We start from the raw sequence: 22,953 nt of genomic DNA, 5'->3' as shown, positions 1-22,953 counted from the left end.
CATTTGGTGCATTATTTTAAAGTTAGAAAATTTTAGAGTAAATTTTAAAACTTTCTTATGAGAATGATAAATACATAATCGCTCTTTAAAGTGTGTTTAGAGAGTAATTACATATAAAAATTAGTATATATATAAACAAACAAGTTTCTTGGGTAAGATATTAGATTAGTTTGTTGCAGCTATCGAACAAAATGAAACAGTTCATAAGGTCTTCTGATATTTGGTTTGGCTTTCGGTCAAATAGTGGTGGGTCTCATGGCTTTGTTTTGTTTAATGTCTCGCCCTTCATTTTCTAGTGGGTTGTCCATTTTATCAATACCCTTGTCGGAGGCATTTAATATTCTTCATCACTTTCTGCAATCTGATTATACTATAGTACACTTTCAAATTTAACTACAAAAGCTACTTTGAGGCTTAATTAATTTTAATTGTTTTAAATATTTTGGAAATTTTAGTAACTATCAAAATTAATTTAAAAGTAATTAAAATATAGCCGTGTATGTTCAATCCATTTTCACAACTAGTTTAATTTAAATTTAGTTATGATCAAACTTTCTTAAACTATTTCTTATCTAATATATATTTAAATTTATTTAAATTAAAAAATAAAGATGTCTATAAATCATTGGATGGTTGAAAGATCCCTCAATGAAATTTTATCCAACATTCACCTTTTGATCAAGCTGGTCACAGAAGAAATAAAAAACATAGACAAAGTTTCTATTAAAAAAATATCAACTTTGAAATGAACTTTTAAGAACTCGTTTTATCTGAAAATTTAGATTCTTAATACCTAACTAGTATATGTAGGATACTGGTTAAACAAAATGTTAAAAAAATTATCATTGTACCATTTTCTTTAATTTCTAATGCATTCTAATATAATTTTCAAGATTTTTTTTTATAATAATTCTATCTTTACTTATAATCTTGTCACATTTGAACAAGGTTAGGAAGATATGGTACATGAACTAACAATACCTAATTTAAAACGAGTTTCACTAATTTTAAGTTAGTTGAATCAGCTTTAGCTCTAGAAAAAGCTATATCAATGATTTGAAGATGTCACTCCCCAATAGTAGCCACAAGCTTTTTGTATGACCTGTCAATATTAACCATGTCGGATATGAAAGGGGGTAACATGCATAAATATAGATTTTTGTTATATTTTTTCATACATTTTTCTAATAATTCTCCTCCTCCTATTTTATAAAATATGTAATAAATAAAAACTACATATATTAATTATCAATTTTAAAATTAAGAGAATTTATATGCATAAAAGGTTGAAATTTAAAAATTATTCATAAATATGTAGCTTCCTAATATATATAATGAGACTTAATTTTTTTTTAAAAAAATCTTTAAACAAACTTTTGATCCGTATAATTTTTATTCATTGAAGGTTTTCTGTAAATTTAGTTTGCAAATCTATTCATATAATTTCATTTATTTGGAATTCATTCCTTATCGTTAAGAATTTTTCTTTATATTTTTTATTTGTTTTTATTTTTGTTCATATTACATCAAATTACTAGGGACTCAATTTTTATATAGTTTGTTTTTGAAAGAGGTTAAAGTTAAAGAAATTATGAAGATCATTTATATATTTTTTTAAAAAATTGTTTACCTCTTTATATATAACTTATTAAAAAGTTATTTTAATAAATTTTATGATAAATTTATGTATATAAATTATCATATAATAAAAACTTATCATATAAGTACTTAATTAAACAACATACGTAAATATACCCTTACTTTAAGAAAAAAGTAAAACTAAAATGACTATAAATAAGGAACCGATAAAACCAAAATAAATATTGTATAGAAATATAATCTAAAGGGACTAACTATAGAGATGAAAATATTATTTAAATTTTAAATATTTTTGGTGATTAAACCTTTTTAAGTTTTTAAATTTTATTTTATAATTTTTATGTAAATTTTATGATTATACATTTTTCCTCTTTTAGAGACTTCAAATTCTAATCATGAAAATCCTAAAAATATATAAAATTTATCCACAAATTATTTTATAAATTTATGTTTTTAATATTTATTTTAATTTTAAAATTTATTGTTAGGTCTTCAATTTTTCATTAGGTTATATTTATTTAATTAAGATACCTATTACTCTCTCTCAATGTAATATTTATTTATTTAACTTAAGAAAAAATTATTTTATTTTACTATTAATTTTTTTTATTTTATAAATATTTATCAATAAATCTATCCAACTAATGTACACATAAATTTCAAAGAACAAAGTGTAAAAGGAAAAGTATTTTATTCATATTAAAATTTGTAGTACATGTGTACATTATACATAGAGGTGCACAATCTCTCAACTATTCTTGCCTATGCATGGAGTTTGTATACACATGTATTATAGTAGAAATAGGTAAAAAACTCATACGTTCAACCTGAACTTTCTCACGTATAACATGACAATCAATCGTCAAATGCTTTGTCCGTTCATGAATACTTGATTAGCAACAATATACAGTGCATTTTGATTATCACAACAAAGAACAGAAGGGTGATGACACGCGATCATTAAGTCAACCATTGTAGTTCACGTGTTGCAGCACCCAATGCCTTCCGATGAGGATCGAGTCACAGTGGTTTGCTCCTTGCAACACCAAGTAATCGAATCACCCAAAAAGAAATAACAACTAGAGATTCAGTGTCTAGTATCCATGTAATGGAAGATGATCGTGAAAAGAACAACTATTTTTCAGGCGCATGTTTCAAATATCTAAGTATTTGAATGGCAACTTTATAGTGTAAAACTGTCTTGTTTATCCATGAACTGACTCAATTGTTGAGTCACAAAAGTAATATCAGGTATGATAACTGTAAGGTACAACAGTCTGCCAACTAAACATCTATATGTGAGAACGTCGTTAAAAGATTCTCATTACGATGAATGAAATAAAACCTAGCTGGATTCTGCAAGGGATCAAGATTCTGATTTTAATTTCCTCCATTGAAAATTCCACTATTGGAATTGTTCGAATTCAAGTTTATGTTGCACAGCAGAACTCCGATGAACAGAACTCTAATACCATCAAAGAATCAATGTACACATGATTTTCAGATAATAATAAAGTGTAGAAAAGAGATTTATTTTATTCGTACCAAAATTATATTACATGTTCATATATGTATACACAAACGTGTAAGGTCTCTCAACTATTATTGCTGTACTCATGAATTACATCATATTGCTACCATTGTAACTAAAATCATATTTAAGATTATTTAAAAAAATCCTTAAAATAATCACTTTTCAGTTTTTAAAATTGTTCGGCTAAAATTATTTTTAAAAAAAAGTTAGAAGTTAAAAATAATATGATTTTAGCTCTTTTAGAGAAGCTGTTTTGAATAGTTTCTAGAAAGAAAAAGAACTCAAATTATAATTATCCAGTGACATAAAAATACTTTTTATAATTATAACTAAATAAAAATAACTTTTAATTTTTATAAAAGTCTTTGAAAATAAATACTTTTTGGCGGAAGCTCGGTGAGTTTGTATAGTATATGACTTACGAATAAGTAAAATGAGATATTGTAACATGTTTGAAAAGTTCAGTATTTATCATTTAATTCAATATTTTAATTTTTTATATATTTAAAATAGGTTCTTTAAAATATTTTTTTGAAGACAACTATTTTTAAAAAAACATAATTTTTCATTTACATAAAATTCAATCATATTCTCTCAAACTCATTCTCATTTTTGTTTCTGAAGCAAGTTTAATTTTTTTTTATCTTTCTACGACTAGTTTGATAATAGATTGAGTGAATGTAATTGAAATTTAAGTCATAAAAATCTAAAAAGAAATATTCAGGGCAAGAGATCGAATGAAATCATTCAATCCTCACTTAGAATATCGTCATAAATGCTTTGTTTAATTTTTACTTGTATTAGTTCAATTCTTTCTTATTTCTCCCTCTTAACAAAGTGCAAACATATTTTCTAAATCTATCATAAACTCTAAACCTAAATAATCTTACTCTTTTTGCATTGTCATACTTTGAATCGTGATATTTGTAAGTGAAACTAATTAAATTTAAAAACATCATATACACATCCTAATTATCTTAGAAATTAATATTTAGTGTAATTAAAAATAATGACTAAAGAAATGTGGTTGAACAATAAAAAACATAAAAAATTCATTTATTGTAATTTTCGCTTAAGCCATACATTATTCGCTTAAGCGAATTATAGACAATGATGAGCTAATAAATTTTGTCAAAACTTGCTTAAGTCAATATAAATTTGCTTAAGCGAATTATAGATAGTGATAAACCTAAAAATTGTCAAAATTTGCTTAAGCCAATATAATTTAGCTTAAACTAAATATTATTCGCTTAAGTAAATATTATAATATCTTTGTAGCTAAAGTAAAATAATTTCAGTGAGTCATTTTTCTTCTGTAATTTTTACTTAAGCTAGCTAAAAATTACTTAAGTAAAAATTGCAGAAATTATGTGATGCAAGAGCAATCATTATACAGAGGGGACATGAGAAAGATTTTAAAGAGTATTGAACAATCTATCAATATAAAAACTTATTTTCATAATAAATTGAGAGTGGATGTGAAAGTTTTAATTTTAAAAATCATTAACTTTATATATAAAATTTATATAGAATCTTAAAATTTAAAATAACATTTAACATTCTATTAATTCAAAAGTTATTTTCATTATAAATTGAAATTAAATCAATGCATATGAAAGCATACTTTCTTAAAATCATCACCTAGATATAAAATACATACAAGTGATGCAACTTGAAAAAAATAATAGATTTTGAAAGTCCAAAAAATAATTTTATCAATTTTTACAAAAGGATTAAATAATAAACGTATAAAAACCAGTATTATTAAGTTAGATGTTAAATTTTTATATTTTTTAAAATACATCTAATAGTTTAAAAAAGCATACTCACTTATTCCCCACTTATTTTGCTCATGTTCTAGATTCCTTCCTTTTAGAAGCTTCAATTTATATTCATATATACGGTTAAAATATAAAATAACTTTTTTATATTAAATTAAAAAATATTAATGATTAATATTTTTATAAAAACGTTTTAAAATTTCAAATTATTAGTTGATGGATAACAATTAGAGGCGATCGTTTAAAAAACATATAATCTTTAAATTATTACAACTATTTTTTATATAAAATAGATAATTTATCTTTTAAAAAGAGATCTCTTGTTAATTAGTTTTTTTAAAATTATCTAACTATTTTGCATAGTAGCATCACTATTTTCCCTATTCTATACACAACCTTGCTGTTAACCCACGACCACATTTATCTGAGTTCGCTAATGCCTGGCAGCCATTGTTGCCCTCAGTAGCCCTGGCCCCATCTCCATCAGACCAAATGCAAGTGGAATTAATAATATAATTTGGTTGATGAAAAAATTAACTATAGAATTTAGATTTAAATATATCTTTTAGTCTCTATATGTTTGAGATTTTAATTTTAGTTTTAAATTTTTCTAAATTTAATACTTTCTATATGATGACATGACACAACAAAAATTTGATACGTGACACAAAAACTTGCCATGTAATAACCTCCTAATTATTGAAATTGATCACTATTACTAAAAGTGTTGAATTAGAAAAACTAGGAATAAAACTTAAAAGAAAAATCTTAGTAGAGACCAAAATCAAATTCTCACAAAAACATAAGAACTAACATATAATTTAATTTTATGAATATATACAAATATTAAATAGAAAATTTATATCGTGTGTGTATATATATAAATCATTAAATTATTTTAGTTTTTATTCAATTGAGAAATATTTGTTCGATATATGGAGGAAATCTAATCAATCTAATTTAGTATGAACTTTTTCTTTTATGTAAAAAGTTGCTTTTCTTTTTAGAGACAAGATAACTGAAGTTAACACTTGTTTCCTTACTTTGAAGCATATAGTTTATGAAGAGAACAAAGTAACTGCATAAGCAGATCTCATGACACGAGGTCACTACTTTCATCCAAATTCGAGTTATCAACAATCTTTAGAGAATATGATATTACAGGTTTTTTTGAACAAAACTATTATCCAACTATGGTGTTGCTATAAAAGGAATCGACAAAATGGAGAAATAAGCCTAACACTAATCAATACCTGTGGAATGCATTTGAACTTCATTTGTCTAATTGTTTCAATCGCTTCATGACACATGGGTTTCATCAATTCATAAGAGTAAGAAGCAGTAACCTCTGACCTTCCCATTCTTGAAACGAGCATTTTTATTGCTGCCAGAGTATTAGCCAACCCAAGTGACATTCACAAGCTTTGATTCATCCAATTAAGACTTAAAATGTGCTCTCAAAATTTGAATTGTTTTCTGCATCTTAGGGAGTTATGCCAGGGACCAAGGGCACAGGTGGCTCGGGTTTCTTTATTTTATCCACCAATATAGCTTCAGTAGTTAGAACCACACCAGCAACAGAAACTGCACTTTGAAGGGCACATCTTGCAACTCGACATGGATCTGCTACTCCAGCATTCAAAAGATCTTCATATATGCCACTCATTGCATTATATCCAGTTCGCCAATCATATTGTCTAGTCTTCTGGACAACAATGTCTCCATCAATTCCCGCATTAGTTGCAATTGATTTTGCAGGTTCAAGGAGTGCCTGAAATGATACGAGCACAACCACTCACAAATGTGTAAAAGCATTCAAGACAAGTTCATAAGGAATGTTACCTTCCACAAAACTAGTCTCAATCCTATCCTACAAGAAAGTGCAGAGGAAAAAATAGTAGAAAATATTTCAACATTTTCACCGGAAACTAATAAACAAATGATAACTACTAAGCTAAACAAATTATAGAGGGTAATGCTACATGACGAACCCAATGTAAAGATGCACAGGAGCTTGACACACCCCTCAATCTCCAGGGGATAGAAGTGGCACCTCTGCAAACACTTTTGGATAAAGGATGTCCTTACTATATAAAATATATGGTACGCGAAGGGTATACCTAATTGGTACGCTATTTAAGTTTGCTGTACACTATTTGGGTTCGCTATATTAATATTTTTTTATTAATTACCTAGCTTAACATGAAATGCAAGAGGCCTATACATTTCAAAACTTGTGCTAAACTAGTCTAGCTTAAATAAGCCCAATTCAGACCGACATACAAAATCCATAAACCTAATTGGGCACCTAAAAACTAATTAAGTAGAGTTGACCGACGATCTTCGGATGAGAGCATGGTGTCAAGAAAAGTCATAGAGGCTAGGCAACATAATCTGAAAAGGCCAGTGGTTGCTATTGGTCTGTGGGAGTAGTCCATGGTGGTTTCTATGTCAATAGAGGAAAGATAGAACAGACCATTCCATGACTGCAACCTGTAGTCATGCACCCCCTTCTTACTGCCAGAGTCACAACGTCATGTTGAAAGCATTTCTTGAGGCAACAAAGAGCTGGAATATCAAGACCCTTGAGGTAACATGGTGCTTCACTGTTTTTGCTTCCCCAACGTCAATTGCTATGTCCCAAATCATTAATGGCATCAAATTATCACGAAAAAAATACCAAAAATTGATGTGCATGCCCCAATTTGGGGTTCATGGGGGAGATGAGAAAATTTGGAAACAATGGTCAAAACTCTTGTACTTCAAAATTTTCTTTTTCATGCAGAGAAAGAGAAATATATTACATGGAAGTAATATTAGAACATTCACCATATGTAAATTCCATAAAAGAAGATACATATGGAGGTAAGATAGAGAACTAGTAGACTAAAAAGTGTAACCATACCTTTGCTACAATATCAGCACCAATTTGCTCATCTAGGTCTTCCATGGAGTTCCTTATTGGAGGTATCAAGTCCAACAGGTGGACATACGTGGCACCTCCTCCAGGAACAATTCCCTCACTTATGGCAGCAAATGTTGCATTCTTGGCATCCTCAATTCTAAGTTTTCTATCTTCAAGTTCTAGCTCAGTATGTGCGCCTACCTATGCAATTGGTTATTGCATTATGTACTAAACACTTGAGCATGAAAATAATGTTAAAGTAACATTTTGTGAGCAAAATTTAAGATGACAGGTGTTTGTTTCGGTACAAAAAATTAAAATCAGGAATTGTGAATATGGAAAACAAAAGAAAGTCAGTAAGACTCTTGCAGTTTAGCACAATGGCATACTTGGTCCCATGCATAACCTATACTTTATACAAGGATCAATGGATAAATATCCAAGCAACACTTCTTCCATAGAATCCAGAAAAATGGTGAACAAAGCCCTATAATTAAGAAATAAATAAATCAATTCAAACTCTATTTTTACTAGCATACTTTATTTTCTAAAATCCTCACACTAAAAAATTACGAATATAAGGACAACCACAACCTAGTGCACAAGGCTCCCACTCCCACCTAGTGAGGTCTAGGAGACTTAATGTACACAATCTCGTACCCACAACCGGAGAGGCTGTTTCCAGAATTGAACCTGTGAGGCGGCCATGACCTCAAGTCATAAGGCAACAACCTTACTGTTATGCCAAGGCTTGCCCTCCGAAAAAAAAAAATAGTGCTGACAAAAAGAAGAATGTTATCTATGTGGCACCAAATCTAGATTTATATTATCTTTGTGCTTTTAAAAGATCCAATCTCATAGAATTCAGAACCCTACAACAAAGGATAGGAAAAAATAGAATGGCCACAATTCGGATTTGAGTCATTTGACTGGCAATGGCACAAGTTCTTGATAAATACATCACATAACTACTACCATTGAATTAGATGTTGAAAAACACTATGATCCAATAATACATAAAATCTAAGGGTAATTAATGACAATTGATTTTGAATACAGTAAGAAATACTAAAGCAACCTTAGCAAAGTAAAGAGCTGAGGTGTGCAGGATACAGAGATTAGTGAATTCGGTACCTTTATAACAGCTACACCACCAGTGAGTTTTGCAATTCTCTCTGAGAGCTTTCTCGACAGGTATGCGTTATCTGTTTCAATTATATCCTTCTTAATCTGTGAAATTCTAGCCTGAATTTCAGCCTTAGTGCTAGGATCTGCAATTATAGTTGTTGCATTACTGGTTATTGTCACTTTCAGTGCAGTGCCAAGCTGGTCTGATGTTGCACCTTCAAGTGTAAGACCCAGGTCTCCAGAAAAAAAGTCAGCACCTGTGGAGTTAATGTTAAGAGGTCAAACAAGTCAGCACCTTGCATAAGACTCTTGCCAATAGATGAGAACCGTTTAACAAAAATACATATTGTCAATAAAAAACCTATTCTCATACAGATACTGTCAAATGTATAAAAAAAACTCCGTAATTTAACAGCACCCCATAGAACATACTCAACTACTGGACACATAACCTCATAGGCTTCATGAAAGAATTCCAAAATAGGGAGCATAACCCTAATATAGAGGAAGTTGGCAGAAATATCAACCAAGCTCATCAAAGACTGCAGGAACTCACCCGTCATAAGTGCAATATCTTGTAACAAAGCTTTCTTTGCACCTCCAAATCCAGGACATTTTACAACTGCAACTCTTAGTAATCCTTTCATTTTGTTCACTACTAATGTTTCCAACACCTGTCCAGTGATATCCTCTGCAATAATTAAGAGTGGGGCACTCAACTGCATAGCCTTTTCCAGCAAAGGAACTATTTCTTTGACATTCGAAATCTTTTGATCAGTTACCAAAACTTTAGCCCAGTCAAACTCTACAATGGACTTCTCCTGGTTTGTAATGAAGTGAGGAGACATGTAACCCTTGTCAATCTGTACAAAAAGAAACAAACAACTATAATAAGGCAACACATCAAGGATTATTCAGATCTGTGCAAGAAGAACTGCTGCTGCTTATTGAGTATTATTATTATTATTATTATCAATACCTTCATCCCTTCTTCAATTATCACAGAGGTTTCAGACGTAGGGGAAGACTCAATAGAGATCACCCCATCAGAACCAATCTTCTCCATAGCTTCAGCAATCAAGTTACCAACATATTCATCATTTCCAGCAGAAATTGAGGCTACAGCTGCAAAAGGAGAAAGAAACACCTTCAATACTTTCTTGTGAACAAAACCCCTTACTTTGCCAAAATTCAAACAAGCAGAAGCAAAGACCTTTAATATGATCCCTTCCTTCAACTGGAACACTTCTCTTCTTCAAGAACTCGACCAAATTCTTCACAGTCTTATCCATTCCCTTCTTCAAAGAAATAGGATTAGCCCCAAAAGCAACTGCTAATAGTCCAGATTTAATCATGGCTCGAGCCAAAATAATTGCTGTGCTAGTACCATCACCAGCCAAGTCATTCATTTTACTTGCAACCTAGAAGCAGAAAAAATAAAGTTAAAAATAAGTGTACAAACACATTTGAGGCTAATTTTGTTTCAAAATTCATCCAACCCTAACCACCATGATCAACCTCTTGAATTAGCATGGCACCTGCATTCTCAATTGCATCAGGAAGCTCAATGGACTGAGCAATTGTAACACCATCATTGATCACTTTAAGTTTTTCAGATTCAGAAAGAATCACATTACGTCCTGCACAGTTAGGAATAAAATCGAATCAATTCAAACACAAACAATTTATTATGAGTAAAAATGAAATATATACCTTTGGGGCCAACGGTAAGAGAGACAGCATCGGCGAGTTTATCAATTCCAACTTGTAAAGCCTCTCTGCATTCTTTACCGAACAAAATCTTCTTAGGACCGGCACTCACCACAAACTGTGCCTTTCTCCGAAGCCCAAATGCCACTCGCTTCTTCAAATGAAGATGCTGCAACAACATCGTCACGTAAGTGAGAAAAAAGCGTGAAAATGAAGGGAAAGAGCGTAGCAAAGAGACTTACAGAGAATGAAGAGAAAGGGTTTGGATTGGGAGGGAATAAGAGAGACAGAGACATCATGTGACGTTGTTTCTATTCGGTTATTCACTTCTTCTTCTTCGAATTGGCGTTGTTTCCTTAAGGGATTAGAAGATTATGAAGAGTTTCCAAAATGTTTTGTTTGTCCCGCTCTTTTATTTTGTAACAGTGCCGCTAGAAGCTTCCATTTTCGGGTCTTAGAAGGTATAATAATTTTAAGAAAATTTTGATGATTAAAACAGTTATTGTGTTTGATGAATTGCCCAATATATAATCGAATATATTATTTATATAGAATAAATATTATTAAAATATAATATATAAGGTATGAATGAATTAAATTTATTGTGTTTGCTATTTTCTTTTATTTACATTTTCTCTACTGTAATCAGATATAGGTTCTCTGTTTTTTCATATAATTCCCATAATGAATTTCAGTTCCTATCAGTAGCAAAACAATTGCTAAGGCTTTGCTTGGTCTATCTGAGCTGAACAATTCCTACACATAGGATTTTATGAAATGGGATTGTCTCTTGTTGTTTTATTACATGAATATCTCTGCCACATAGGAAATGATTCTTGCCCTCTGTATAGTTTTGCAATTCAATCAATTTTTTAGCTGAATTTTCATCAGTAGTGAGGGTAATGCATAATGAATTATATGTTATATATAACATTTTTAAGTAACTTAATAAATAATTTTAGTACATGCCAAAATCTTATATTTATTTTATGAGTTTAATTTTAGTACATGTAAAAAATTTTAAATTATCAACCAATTAAAATAATTATTAATTATTGTAAAAATAAATAATTATTAAAACATGAATTTGGTGCCAATAGGTGTTTCTCATTTTTAATAGTTTGTGAGCTTCGACAATCGACAGTGATCATATTTAAGCTTTTAGAGTAATTATATGTCCATTACATTCTAACCTTGTAAAACATGCACAAGGCCTTCTACAATCTACATACAATAAAAAGAGACTTTTGACATCAAATACTTATTAAAAAAATTATTCACTTATTAAAATTTAATTATAATTTTTTAAGTGCAAAGATCAATTTAAAATTAAAAGATAAGTATAAGGACTAAATTTATATTTTAACTAAAATGTATAAGCCAAAATTAAGTAAGCATTTAAAAATTAATTAATTTTTGAAAAAGTTAAAAATATTATTATTGCTTATATTTGACTTTTATCACAAATATATATTTATAGTTCATTTAAGTGATACACTGAGATAAAATTCAATTATGATTAAAAATAGCACCAAATATATTTAAGAAATTTAAAAAAGAAAAAAACATTTTTTTTTCCATTTGCTCTGCTGATACTAGGTTGCTGGTTCTCCCCAAGTTCAAAAGAAAAGTGGTTTTTGTGTTCATCCAAACTCACGAACATGCAATCTCCTTCCCTCTACCTCCCCAGAACCTTCACCCCACACCACCCCCATCACCAACACCTTGGCTTTAGCCACACCCTCTCTTCTACCCACAATACATTTCCATCTCTTTCCTTCTCCCCAAAACCATGTTCCACAAGGTTCACAGTAGCCATGGCCCACAAACCCAATCACAAGAAGAACAAGAGTGGTGTGAGAGTGAAGGGCAACAAGGACAACGTTTGGAGCATCGACAACGAGCTTGCCAAGGTTGCTTCTTCTCAGAAGGAGAAGAGGAGGAAGCAGAGAGGGAGGAGGATGGTGAAGAGGAAGAGACCGAAGGGTGGAAGGGTCATTGTCTCTGGAGCTATGTTGGTCGAGGTTGAAACTGTTCTTCAGACTCAGGTACAGTTTTACTCAATTGGGTCGCTTTAAATTTGAAATTTTTGATGCAAAGTTTTCATATTTTGTTTTGTCTGGGGAAGAGAATTGATGTGGTGGGGGGGGGGGGGGTCTGAAATTGCATTTGAATTGGTGAATGGACTTTGAATGTACGAGAAAGCTGGGATTTGTTAACAATGAAATGACTAAAAAAGAAAGGAATAAGTAAATTGTGTGTAATTGTGGATATATATAAACATGAGTAGTGCTTGGTATCATATCCCTACGCATGTGCCTTTGAGTTCTGAGTGAGTCTACTAATTTAAAATAGTGGATAATTTTAAATTAGAAGTGGCATTTTTGTGATTAAAAGTGAAAAAGAAAAAGAAAATATAAAACGCTCTCTGAAATCAAATAGCCCCTTAACTGTTGATTGTTTTCATGGAGTATGGATTATTGTCTTTACTCTTCCTTTGTATTCATATATTTGCTCTTACTTAGATTGAAGATGATAACATGGTATGGAAATCATTCCTACTTCATATTACAATGAGCATTATACTGACGAGTGGGTACTCTTTCAGGAACCAGTGATAAAACCAGTTTGGAACACATTTGCCAGCAGTCTCAGTGGAGTTTGGAAGGGTGTAGGTGCTGTGTTTTCTCCCATCACTGCTGAAATGGAGCCAATGGATATAGGTAGCAAGAATGAAAACCTATATGACTGCTATACTCTTTCCCGTATAGAGGCAGTACAATCGCTCACTGGTGAACATACATCTCAAATTCAGAGAAAGGTTAACTGGGTGAGTTTGAATCCGTATGGTGAAATACCACAGCATATTGAAGACAGCAATGTATCCAAGGATGTGAAGCACAAACCCAGTGAAAATGTAACAAATCATGTTTTGCCTACATTTGAATCCTTTGAATTTAAAAGAAGTGATGTGATGGAAGAAGATGTCATGGGCTGTGAGCCAGGCCTTGTTTACTTTGAAGTAAGATTCTTTTCATGCTAGTATAAATTTGTTTATGGAAGGTGAGTTATTGTTTAAGAGGATATGTTATAATATTTTTTTAGTATTTATCATGTGGTTTCCTTGCAAAACAGAACACTATTTCCCCACTGCTACATAGAAATAAAAGGATGACCTTTTCCTGGTTCAGTGAAATTAAACCTCTGAAATTTTACGTTGTAATAGATTGAAATATACTTTTTCTGTTGCCAAAACATATTTGTTATGTCCTTTAGGTTGTTTCTTTTCTAACTTAGTAGTGGTGAGGCTTTTACCTTCTTGTGTATATTTTCTTTCGTTTTCTACCATACAATCCTTGGTCGGCCATACAAATGTTAATATGGTCAACCATTGAGTTTTCAAACAAACTATCTTGGTACACATTTTTGTCAGTTGCTTCACTGAACTTGTGCAGTGTAGTTAACAAATAGAGTTTTAGATAGTCTCAGTTGAGTCATCTATGCTGTTGTTTGATCAAATACTCACATCTGTGGCATACTGATAGAAATTGGTTCAGATATTGAAGGAGGATTTTCTTTATTAATAGAAGCTCCTATATAATCCTTGTAGGAATAAGGATAGGAACAATAACTTGTAAAACAATTAAACAAATAATATAAGGAAGAAGGGTTGGAATGATTTACTCGGACTTGAATGCCTCCGCACTTGGAAAATAATGAAATGAACTAATTGACTAATAAGAATAACTATAGAAAGCTCCACGGGGAGGAGAGTCACACACATGAACTTGTAAATTGTGATGAAACTCGAAGTTGGACCTCCATGTCAGACAAGAAAAAGAATGTATTAAGTTTAAAAAAATAACTTATCATGTATGACTGAAAAAAATAGACAGCATGATTTTGTCAACAAATCTTTATGGTTTGAAGAAGTTACACGATTTCCCTTTGCTAGCTGGTTGAATTGTTAGTGAGCATGGCTAGTGAACTATCACAGAAATCCTAGAATGCTGTGAAGAGGACATAATGTGAGTTAGGCCAATTGTGAGTTTGATCTGAGGTTTTGGACTTTTGGTCTGTTTCTATGCAGAGTACCATTTTCATCTTTGACCATCTTGTTCCCTTAGCCTTGATGAAAATGCATCATGTGCTGTTTTGTAGGAGTTGGTTTTCTAACTGAAAAAGTTATCAGAGTAAATTCTTGCAAATCCTGTTTTTTGCACATCCAAAGGCCGTTTGGCTCATTTGCTATAGTTGGATAAAATGGCCTGCCTAGTTAGTTACTTCTATGGAGTGGACATCATTGTGTTGTTGCATTCGACTTTCTAATGAAATTCAAGGATATTAAATGACCAATAATTGGTCTGGTCTTGCGAACATATACATCCACCATTATGAAACACTTACTCTATTAGCTTTACTTTTAATATTGCTGTATTTAGTAGTTCATTTATTTTTCTCCCCTTTGTATTTCATAATAATTATGGTTCAACAAATTTCAGGATGGATCTTATTCTAGAGGTCCTGTAGATATTCCAGTGGGTGAATATGATGATACCCAGTACTATATCACACCAACTTTCAAGTTTGAACAAGTAAGTCTTCCATGCTACTTAGAGAATCCCATGGTTAAGGTTATTATTTACGCAAATGCATTTGTTATTTTTAGACCACTAGCTCCTCTCTCCCTCCCTGAAATTAACACAAAAAGATGTATGTTCAACTAATATTTCATCAGTAAGAGTTATAATTTCTCTGTTTCACAAATCCTCCTTCTTCAGTGTTTGGTGAAAGGCTGCCACAAAAGGATCCGAGTCGTCCATACTATAGAATTCATTAACTGTGGTTCAGACATACAGATAATGAGAGTTGCTGTGTATGAAGAAGTATGGGTCAGTCCTACTTGTGTTGATGATCCAAGGTACTCATGCTTTATTGACATATCATACCATTTTTTGTGACTATGAAGCACTTATTTAGTTCTTATAGTTTGTCATTAAGCTTCAGAACATCTTACACTGTTCTTTTCCTTTCTCACTAATGCATGTTGCATTTGAAACAGTGATTTGGAGTTTGATTTAAAGCCATTTTCTCAAAGAAAACGAACCAAGCCATCGGAGCTGACAGGGTCATGGAAAGTGTTTGAGGTCAGTGCTATGCCAGTGTATGGTGAGGAGAATGAGGCAGAAGAAAGCAATGGCACCCCGTACGTCTACCTTTGTACAGAGAATCTGAAGAAGAGGAACCTCCCTGAGAACACCAACTACTTTGGCGAGGAGGAAAGGTTGGACATGCAAGATGTGACCATGTTATGGCTTCCTGGGGGTGTGACATGCTATGTTGACATTAACAAGGAGGGCATTCTTTGTATTGGAGTTGGTTGGTACTCTGATGAAGGAATCAACCTTGTGATGGAGAGAGACTATGGATTGGATGGAAAGCTTAAAGAGGTGAGATGGAAATCAGAGGTGAAGAGAAGGTGGTCTAATCCTCTTCCCATTGAATAAAATATGAGGATTAGCGGCTTGTAAAGTTGTTAATGTTATAGTATGAGAAATACAAAGAAAATTCAATGTTATACATAGTGTGTGCATAATAATGTCCAAGAGTGGATATCATGTTAATTTTTATTATCACTTGTCATTTTGGTCTGTTTTGCTTATAATTTATTTGGTCATAGGGTTGGGCGCTGATCATTGTTAAGGTTTAGCACTACGGATATGGATACTAAATTGCAAGATGGGTTAGATTGAGTTCAAAATTCTACTCCCTAAACTCAAACTGAAAGGTTTAGAAAAGCATTACTTGGTTGGGGTCTGTGCAAGGTACTTCTATATTTTCAAGTGAGACTTAAACATAACTATCAAGCTGACCTTTGAAATGACATCTGGTCGGCATATGTTCATATGGAAGAAAGTGTGGGCATTGGGCAACTTTTTTGCCTGAAACGAAGGGTCAAGCAGGTTCCCGGCCCAGATGCACCCAAAAAAGAGGAAAGAATGGTCCTAGCAAGACAAAATATTTTTTTTTCCAGCTGTTTTGAGGTGCACACAATTAACCAGTAATAAATCGAATTAATCACTTATTTATATTTCTAATCAATTTGAGGTGCCTAAATTAACCAATATAATACAACACTATTAAGAAATACGATAGGGTTCTCCAACTGAGATAATCCCTTCAAATTGTTATTTAGTAATTTAAAAAAAAAAGTTAGATATTTAAATAAAAATGTTTTAATAAAATTTTTATATTTGTACATGTGACAACTTTTCTACACCATGGGACGTGCAAGGTAAACCACTTGATCTTAAAAAGGCAAAACCACGATGGAGAAACAAAGTGCTTATTCTTTTTTCTTTTTTTCCAACGAGGTGCGTATTCGAAAAATAATGGAATATTGCTCTAAATTAGCAACCATGGGCTAAATATAGAAGATATCATCAGTACTTGCTGCAAGCATTCTGGATGGTTAAGGAAATCCTGATAAATTCTTGCACGTACGCATTTGATACACACAGAAGCAACTCCCAATGTAACATTTTAGATGCTCCACCATAGAAGCAAGGGGAAAAAGAGGGAATAACTAAACGCTGCATAAAAACCAATCCAACCAACCTTTGTACTACCAATCCTGCCAACATTTTGGAACAAGAGTCATTCACTCAAATCTGAAGTTTCCTAATTCATGTAACCACCAATACAGACCAAATCATATTCACGAGTGTAATGCATGTCACTCTATCAGATGTCCAACTCCATTAGCAAAAACGGATACTTAGTTAAACATGTAGACATTCCACGAGAGGATGAATACACAACATTGCAAATGTCTACATCTTATATAGGCTTGATCTTGAAGTGAAGTGAAATTAGAGAGAAGACAAAGCACTTCAAATCCTGCAAACAGTAGTTAAAAATAAGAATAAACCAAAGGAATTAGTTGACATAAAGTAAATCAAGCATTTAGCAAACCAATAGCTAAAAAATACAAGTAAAATAAACTAATAACATCACAAACAGGACACACAAATCATTATAATCTAAAACATGATGAAATATAATCATTAAAACATGAAAAGCAAAGAACAAAGGAATTCTCAAATATGAATTAAAATTGATAACAGAATTATGAAACTAAGATTCTCAAATTAACTATATTACTGTTTTTTAGGTCCAAGTATAATATTGATTTATATTAGGTTTGCTTATTTTCGGTCTTCGTTTACTGGCTTTCCCAGACCCTCATCAAGGAAGGCATTTCTGTTCAGTTTTTAAGTGGTTTTTGATAAGAGTCCAGAATGAGGAGGCAGGCCCAAAGGTGTGGAAGGTCTATAATCTATATTAGGAAGAAAAAAATTATAAAGGGTTCAAAAAGGAATGTGGGAATGAGTTGGCACAGAGAGAAGGTGGAGGTTAGTGGGTTGTTACATGCTTGCATGTTTTGGGTGTTAAATAGGGGAGTTCAGGAAGAGGAGGTATCTTTCCGTAAAATAATCATTTAGTTTGTTATGGATAGAGAGTCATAGCTCTCTATAGGTGCTTTTCTCTGTGGCAATTGGAATTCTTTTCCACTGCAATTCCTTTTATTTCATTTCAATACACATCGATTTCTGTTTTGTTATTGTTCGGCTTAAGCCACTTGTTTGTGCATAATTGATACCAGTTTTGGTTCTTATTAGGTCTTTAGTTTGATTTGATATGCATTTCTGTACTACGAAAGTCTTTAAGGTGATAAGAGGGCTACTGCTAACACTACCTAATTGTGCAAAAAATTCTTACTATTGTTGACTAAGTCAATAGTAAACTTCTCATAAATTGTTTATAACTTATGAAAGAAGTTTTATTCATTCATTTTTTTTCTTCTATAAGAACTTCTCTAGAAGTTTACCCAAACTAGGCTATAGTACCAAATATGAGTAATGTGGATCATGAACTAGAACAGGAGTTATATCAGTTGGTGGGCTCTATTGATGGGAAGCCCAAAATATGGAAAGTGTACACACATAAGATAGAAAGTGTGTTGGGGATGAGAGTTAGTTACATGTTGCTAAGCTGGCCAATTTGTTCTGCCATACATTGTGCTAATAGGAGGAGGGAGAGAAAGGAGAGAGAGAGGTATTGTTTTCAAGTTGTTGTTGGACAGAGAATACTAATTCTCTGAGGTGAGGAGCCTAGGCCCTGGTTTTTCATTTATAAGATACTAAGAGCTCAGGCTCACTATCTTTGGATTCATCAATAATACTACCCCCTTATACATCATTCTGTTCCTATCAGTACCACACAATTTCATACCAAAGAAATTCTAGATTTCATACTAGGCAGAGTTCTTTTCTAAGTTAATTTTGTCCATTTAATACATAACATAATTCCCCTTAAAGTACTACAAATTGCATAACCATAAGACATTTGTCTTCTAAACAGATTCTAACGTAAATTCACAGAACCATAGAAATGCCTTTCATTTGATTCAATTTGGATTGCAAACAAATCCAAACCCATTACACGTAAAGATAATCCTATGGCACAAATCAATGTTCAAGCTAAGCCCAAGAACAGCATTCTAGAATGACAAACCAGTGCATCAAAAATAGGACATGAACCACAACACATTAAGAAATTTGTTATGCAATATAATGGTTCAGAACACACTGCAGCTCTATCAATCACAACTTTTTCGGAGGCAGTATTGGAATTTGAGATATCTTACAAATAATCTAATGAAAATGGTAGCAAAATATAACATTGATTATATGAGAAGTATTCTTCTTTGTTGCTCAAGTTTGAATATTTATTATATTCAACACATTAAAATTTCAATTCCTTTGGGAAGACCAAGTTCTTTCTTCTGTGTAGGAATTCTCTTGTATATCATATTTAGAATCAAAACATAATTCATCACTGAATGATATATGAGATTAAGGCCCAGTTTGGGTAAATTTTTAGAGAAGTCCTTATAAGAGAAAAAAACCAATATAAAAAATGAATAAAACTTTTCCCATAAGTTAAAAATAATATCTCCTCAAATTTTATAGAAGTTCAATGAGAGGTCTTCTAAAAAACATACAAAAATATAAGTTGATTTTAACTTATGAAAGGAGTTCTATTCATTTTATTACTTTATTTTTTACTCCTGTAAGTATTTATTGAGCAGTTTATCCAAACTAGACCTAATTATAATGAGAGGACGCTTTTTACGTCTAATATTTAACACTAAAACTTAGAGATGGAAAGGTAGAGAATAAAGGACAGAAGAAAATAACTATCATATTCACTTTATCTTAATCAATGATGAAGGAAAGGCACAATACACAGACAATAGCCCTTTTTGGTTAAGAATGTGGATAAGTTCTTGTAAGAGAAGAAAAACAATATAAAAAATTAATAAAAATCATTCATAATTTAAAATTAACTTATACTTTTCAAACTTTTAGAAGTTACTCCCATTTAACTTCTCTACAACTTAAAAAGATAAGTTATTTTTAACTTATAAAAGAAATTTTATTCATTTTTTATATTGTCTTTCTTCTCTTACAAGGACTTATTCATAAGTTCACTCAAACAGGGTCTATATATAAAACAAAAAAATCCAAGAACTCACAATATAAATTAGTAAAAAATCATAAAGCATTCATCTGACCTGAACAAGATAGTAGAAGATACGAAGACCTTCTGGATCTGCACTGCTCTGAACATCCACAAGTGATCCAATCTTTGAAGTGGTGAAAGAGATGTGCTCATTCCCCATCACAATCTCCAACTCCTGGCGTCCAACTCGATCGGGTTCCGGCCAGTTGTTATCATCTTCCTTCATGATCTGAACAAAGACACCAAATAAGGAGCACACAGAATAAACCAAACAACAGAACAACCCAATAACTCAAACGCCAAAGAACAGGATAAAAACACTCGGAAAAAAGAACTATTCAAGCTCACGCTTTATGATTAAACAGGATACAGTTAAATTTTCATTTCAGATAAATAAACTTTAATTTGTCAATTTTTCAGAATACAAATAAATAAAATAACAAATTAGTATAAACTGAATACATTATTCATTTATTTATTATCAAAAAAACATATAAATTAGCCTCCTCTCCCATCTCCTTGGAAAACCAGCCCTAAGCATATAAATTATACGCATCAACAATTGCTAGAACTAGAAAGAGGGGTGCAGTGGGTAAGGGTTAGAGTTAGGTACCTCGCTTTCGGTAATGATACGACGGCACTCGCGAAGAACGGCAGGAGTGAGGTAAACCTCCTTGCGGATGATGGTGTCGTTTTTGTAGTTGGAGTTGTTGGCGTAACGGAGCTTGCCATCGGGTCTGAACTCGAACTCCAAAAACTCGTGTCCGAACTTGCCCTTGTGCCCAACGTAGTATCTCAGGTAGAATTCTCCGTTCTCCTCTTCGCTCCCCATTCTTACCCACGCACAACAATACCAAGTTCACTCTCATTTTACCAAAGTGTAGAGAAGCTCCTCACTGGGCTGGGTTGTCAAGGCCCAATCCCATCTGAGAAAGCAAAGAAATTCTGTCCAGTGGACACGGTATTTCTGACTTGTTTGGGCCCGGCCTAGTTGTTGTAGACCCTGTAGTTTTTCAAGTCAAATCAGCCTTATCCTTTCCTTGATAGCTTGGTGTCAAGTTCGAAGACAAATCCCTTGAATCCTTAGCATAGTTATTTTAGTCTCTAAAATATTAAAAATATCATGTACTTTTATTTTTATTAAGTATTTTAGTCTATAAATTATACTTTAACAAACAGTAACAAAATGCTTATATGACATATTAAGTGTCATTTTAGAAAGCTAATATAACAAATACAATATCATTTTAAATGAATAGAGGATAAATACGACCAAATAATACATAGCTAAAAAATTTTCTTTCTCTTTTTATAAAGAACTCTAATATTTTCTTCAAATCTTTAAAGAAAACTATGTAATTAATACAACATACAGCAAAAATAATTATAAAAACATCAATAATGAGGGCAGAAACAACTTGATCGCTAGGGTCCATGTTCCTTCTACCAAGGCAGTCAACCATGTTGAACATATTCCTAATTCTTCACTTCTTTCTCATAGGAATCTTTTAATTTCATTTTCGTCCTCTCTGCTTGGTAGCTAGTAGCCTCTTGAGCAAGGTCTAATCATAAAATCTTTTAATCTTTTCATTGCTAAAAATGTCATAAATCTCTTTCAATTTCATGAAATTTTCAGAGGCAATTTTGAGAGAAAGAAAAGTAGTGTCTCAACTGTACTCCTTTGATAGTCTTTGATAAGCAACTTTAATTTCTTCCAAATTTGCATGTGGTGATAATCTTAAGAATTTTCATATTTATTCATTCAATCATGTCATCACAACTTTAATATCTCCCCTCAAACCCTTTGCTCACAAAGCCTTAGGTTGATTTCTTAATATCATGATGTTGTATAATATAACTTGCGAAGCTGTTGTGGAAGCAATGGAACAAGCCACTTGAGCTTTTCAAAGCTAATATTAAAGTACATGTGTAATTCTCCTTCTTGCAAGTACAACAAATTTTCTAGCGCCAAATAGAGTTATGATTTGCAATTTGTGTCTTAAGATTTGGGGAAAATATTAGGGTTCTTCATAAAAAGAAAAGAAAATTTTCCAACTATGTATTGTTTGGCCACATTTACCCTTCCTTTTATTCAAAACATGGTTGCATATGTTATATTAGCTTTCTGACATGTTAGTATTTTGTTACTGTTTGTTAGCGGTGTCTCAGTTTAGGAATTAAAATGTCAAACAAAAATAGAATTCAGAGACTAACGTGTCATTTTTGATATTTTAGGAATTAAAATGTTTGACGCTAACTATTTCAAAAACCAAAATGAAAATTTAGTGAAAAGAAATTGTAAGAACCAGGGTTTACTAAACATGCAATTTAACTCGTGATGCGACATTAAAATTGCAAGTTCAAGACCGACTTACAAGTTAACTCAAGTCTCATTTTTCATTCCATACGATGATGTTTGAATCCTTTTTTGAAGGCTTTCCTATTCCCATAAGTGATGACCAGATTTGAAGCAAATGAAATTCTCTTCTACAACGATGCCCAAGTGGTGTACCCATCCAAATCGTCTTGAACCTCCTTTCCACTCCCTTTGACTTCCTCGTATTGGGAGATACAAGAAAGAAATAGAGGCACCAATGAACACTGTTGCATAAAGCAGCACTAACAAGAGACAAATGTTGATTGGAATGTTAAAAGAGTTAAATATAATTACTATTAAAAAGTAATTAGGAAAAAAATTTAAATTTAAT

The 22,953-nt window shown here is 31.9% G+C and overlaps 3 protein-coding genes across 4 annotated transcripts; 1 reads left to right on the top strand and 2 right to left on the bottom strand.

The window, feature by feature from the left end:
* Window positions 1-5,956: 5,956 nt before the first annotated feature.
* LOC113849271 (chaperonin 60 subunit alpha 2, chloroplastic) lies at window positions 5,957-11,122 on the bottom strand. Of its 2 annotated transcripts, XM_027479044.1 has the most exons (9): window positions 10,900-11,122; window positions 10,661-10,826; window positions 10,466-10,587; window positions 10,161-10,368; window positions 9,927-10,072; window positions 9,504-9,810; window positions 8,954-9,204; window positions 7,820-8,020; window positions 5,957-6,685 (listed from the first exon to the last, which is right to left on the bottom strand). In XM_027479044.1, exons 1-9 carry the CDS (start codon window positions 10,954-10,956, stop codon window positions 6,398-6,400), a joined length of 1,746 nt encoding a protein of 581 aa, XP_027334845.1. In that variant the 5' UTR covers window positions 10,957-11,122; the 3' UTR covers window positions 5,957-6,397. The 2 variants fall into 2 exon arrangements, with proteins under 2 accessions (XP_027334845.1, XP_027334847.1); XM_027479046.1 differs by lacking the exon at window positions 10,900-11,122 and having other exon boundaries at window positions 6,154-6,685; window positions 10,486-10,587; window positions 10,661-10,801.
* Window positions 11,123-12,241: 1,119 nt separating this feature from the next.
* LOC113849480 lies at window positions 12,242-16,296 on the top strand. The gene is made up of 5 exons (XM_027479416.1): window positions 12,242-12,705; window positions 13,266-13,679; window positions 15,160-15,252; window positions 15,439-15,578; window positions 15,720-16,296. The coding sequence occupies exons 1-5, from the start codon at window positions 12,319-12,321 to the stop codon at window positions 16,162-16,164; spliced, it is 1,479 nt and encodes a 492-aa protein (XP_027335217.1). The 5' UTR covers window positions 12,242-12,318; the 3' UTR covers window positions 16,165-16,296.
* Window positions 16,297-16,313: 17 nt separating this feature from the next.
* On the bottom strand, window positions 16,314-21,094 carry LOC113849479 (protein mago nashi homolog). The gene is made up of 3 exons (XM_027479415.1): window positions 20,859-21,094; window positions 20,298-20,474; window positions 16,314-17,557 (listed from the first exon to the last, which is right to left on the bottom strand). Exons 1-3 carry the CDS (start codon window positions 21,075-21,077, stop codon window positions 17,498-17,500), a joined length of 456 nt encoding a protein of 151 aa, XP_027335216.1. The 5' UTR covers window positions 21,078-21,094; the 3' UTR covers window positions 16,314-17,497.
* Between the last annotated feature and the right edge of the window lie 1,859 nt (window positions 21,095-22,953).

The sequence above is a fragment of the Abrus precatorius genome, unplaced genomic scaffold (assembly GCF_003935025.1).
Source record: "Abrus precatorius isolate BTA unplaced genomic scaffold, Abrus_2018 Scaffold9, whole genome shotgun sequence".
NCBI classification, from domain to species: Eukaryota; Viridiplantae; Streptophyta; class Magnoliopsida; order Fabales; family Fabaceae; genus Abrus; species Abrus precatorius.
The sequence above is the reverse complement of the archived record's forward strand: the minus strand, read 5'-3'. Positions and strand labels throughout refer to the sequence as shown.

Excerpts from the sequence above, each read along its gene's own strand:
- LOC113849271 (XM_027479044.1), bottom strand. The coding sequence starts at position 10,956 with ATGATGTCTCTGTCTCTCTTATTCCCTCCCAATCCAAACCCTTTCTCT. Across the intron at positions 10,369-10,465 it reads GTGCCATGCTAATTCAAGAG|GTTGCAAGTAAAATGAATGA; the intron begins GTTGATCATGGT and ends TTCTGCTTCTAG. Across the intron at positions 9,811-9,926 it reads TAATTGAAGAAGGGATGAAG|ATTGACAAGGGTTACATGTC; the intron begins GTATTGATAATA and ends CTTTTTGTACAG.
- LOC113849480 (XM_027479416.1), top strand. The coding sequence starts at position 12,319 with ATGCAATCTCCTTCCCTCTACCTCCCCAGAACCTTCACCCCACACCAC. Across the intron at positions 12,706-13,265 it reads AAACTGTTCTTCAGACTCAG|GAACCAGTGATAAAACCAGT; the intron begins GTACAGTTTTAC and ends GTACTCTTTCAG. Across the intron at positions 13,680-15,159 it reads CAGGCCTTGTTTACTTTGAA|GATGGATCTTATTCTAGAGG; the intron begins GTAAGATTCTTT and ends AACAAATTTCAG.
- LOC113849479 (XM_027479415.1), bottom strand. The coding sequence starts at position 21,077 with ATGGGGAGCGAAGAGGAGAACGGAGAATTCTACCTGAGATACTACGTT. Across the intron at positions 20,475-20,858 it reads GTATCATTACCGAAAGCGAG|ATCATGAAGGAAGATGATAA; the intron begins GTACCTAACTCT and ends GTCTTTGTTCAG. Across the intron at positions 17,558-20,297 it reads TCTTCTACTATCTTGTTCAG|GATTTGAAGTGCTTTGTCTT; the intron begins GTCAGATGAATG and ends TACTGTTTGCAG.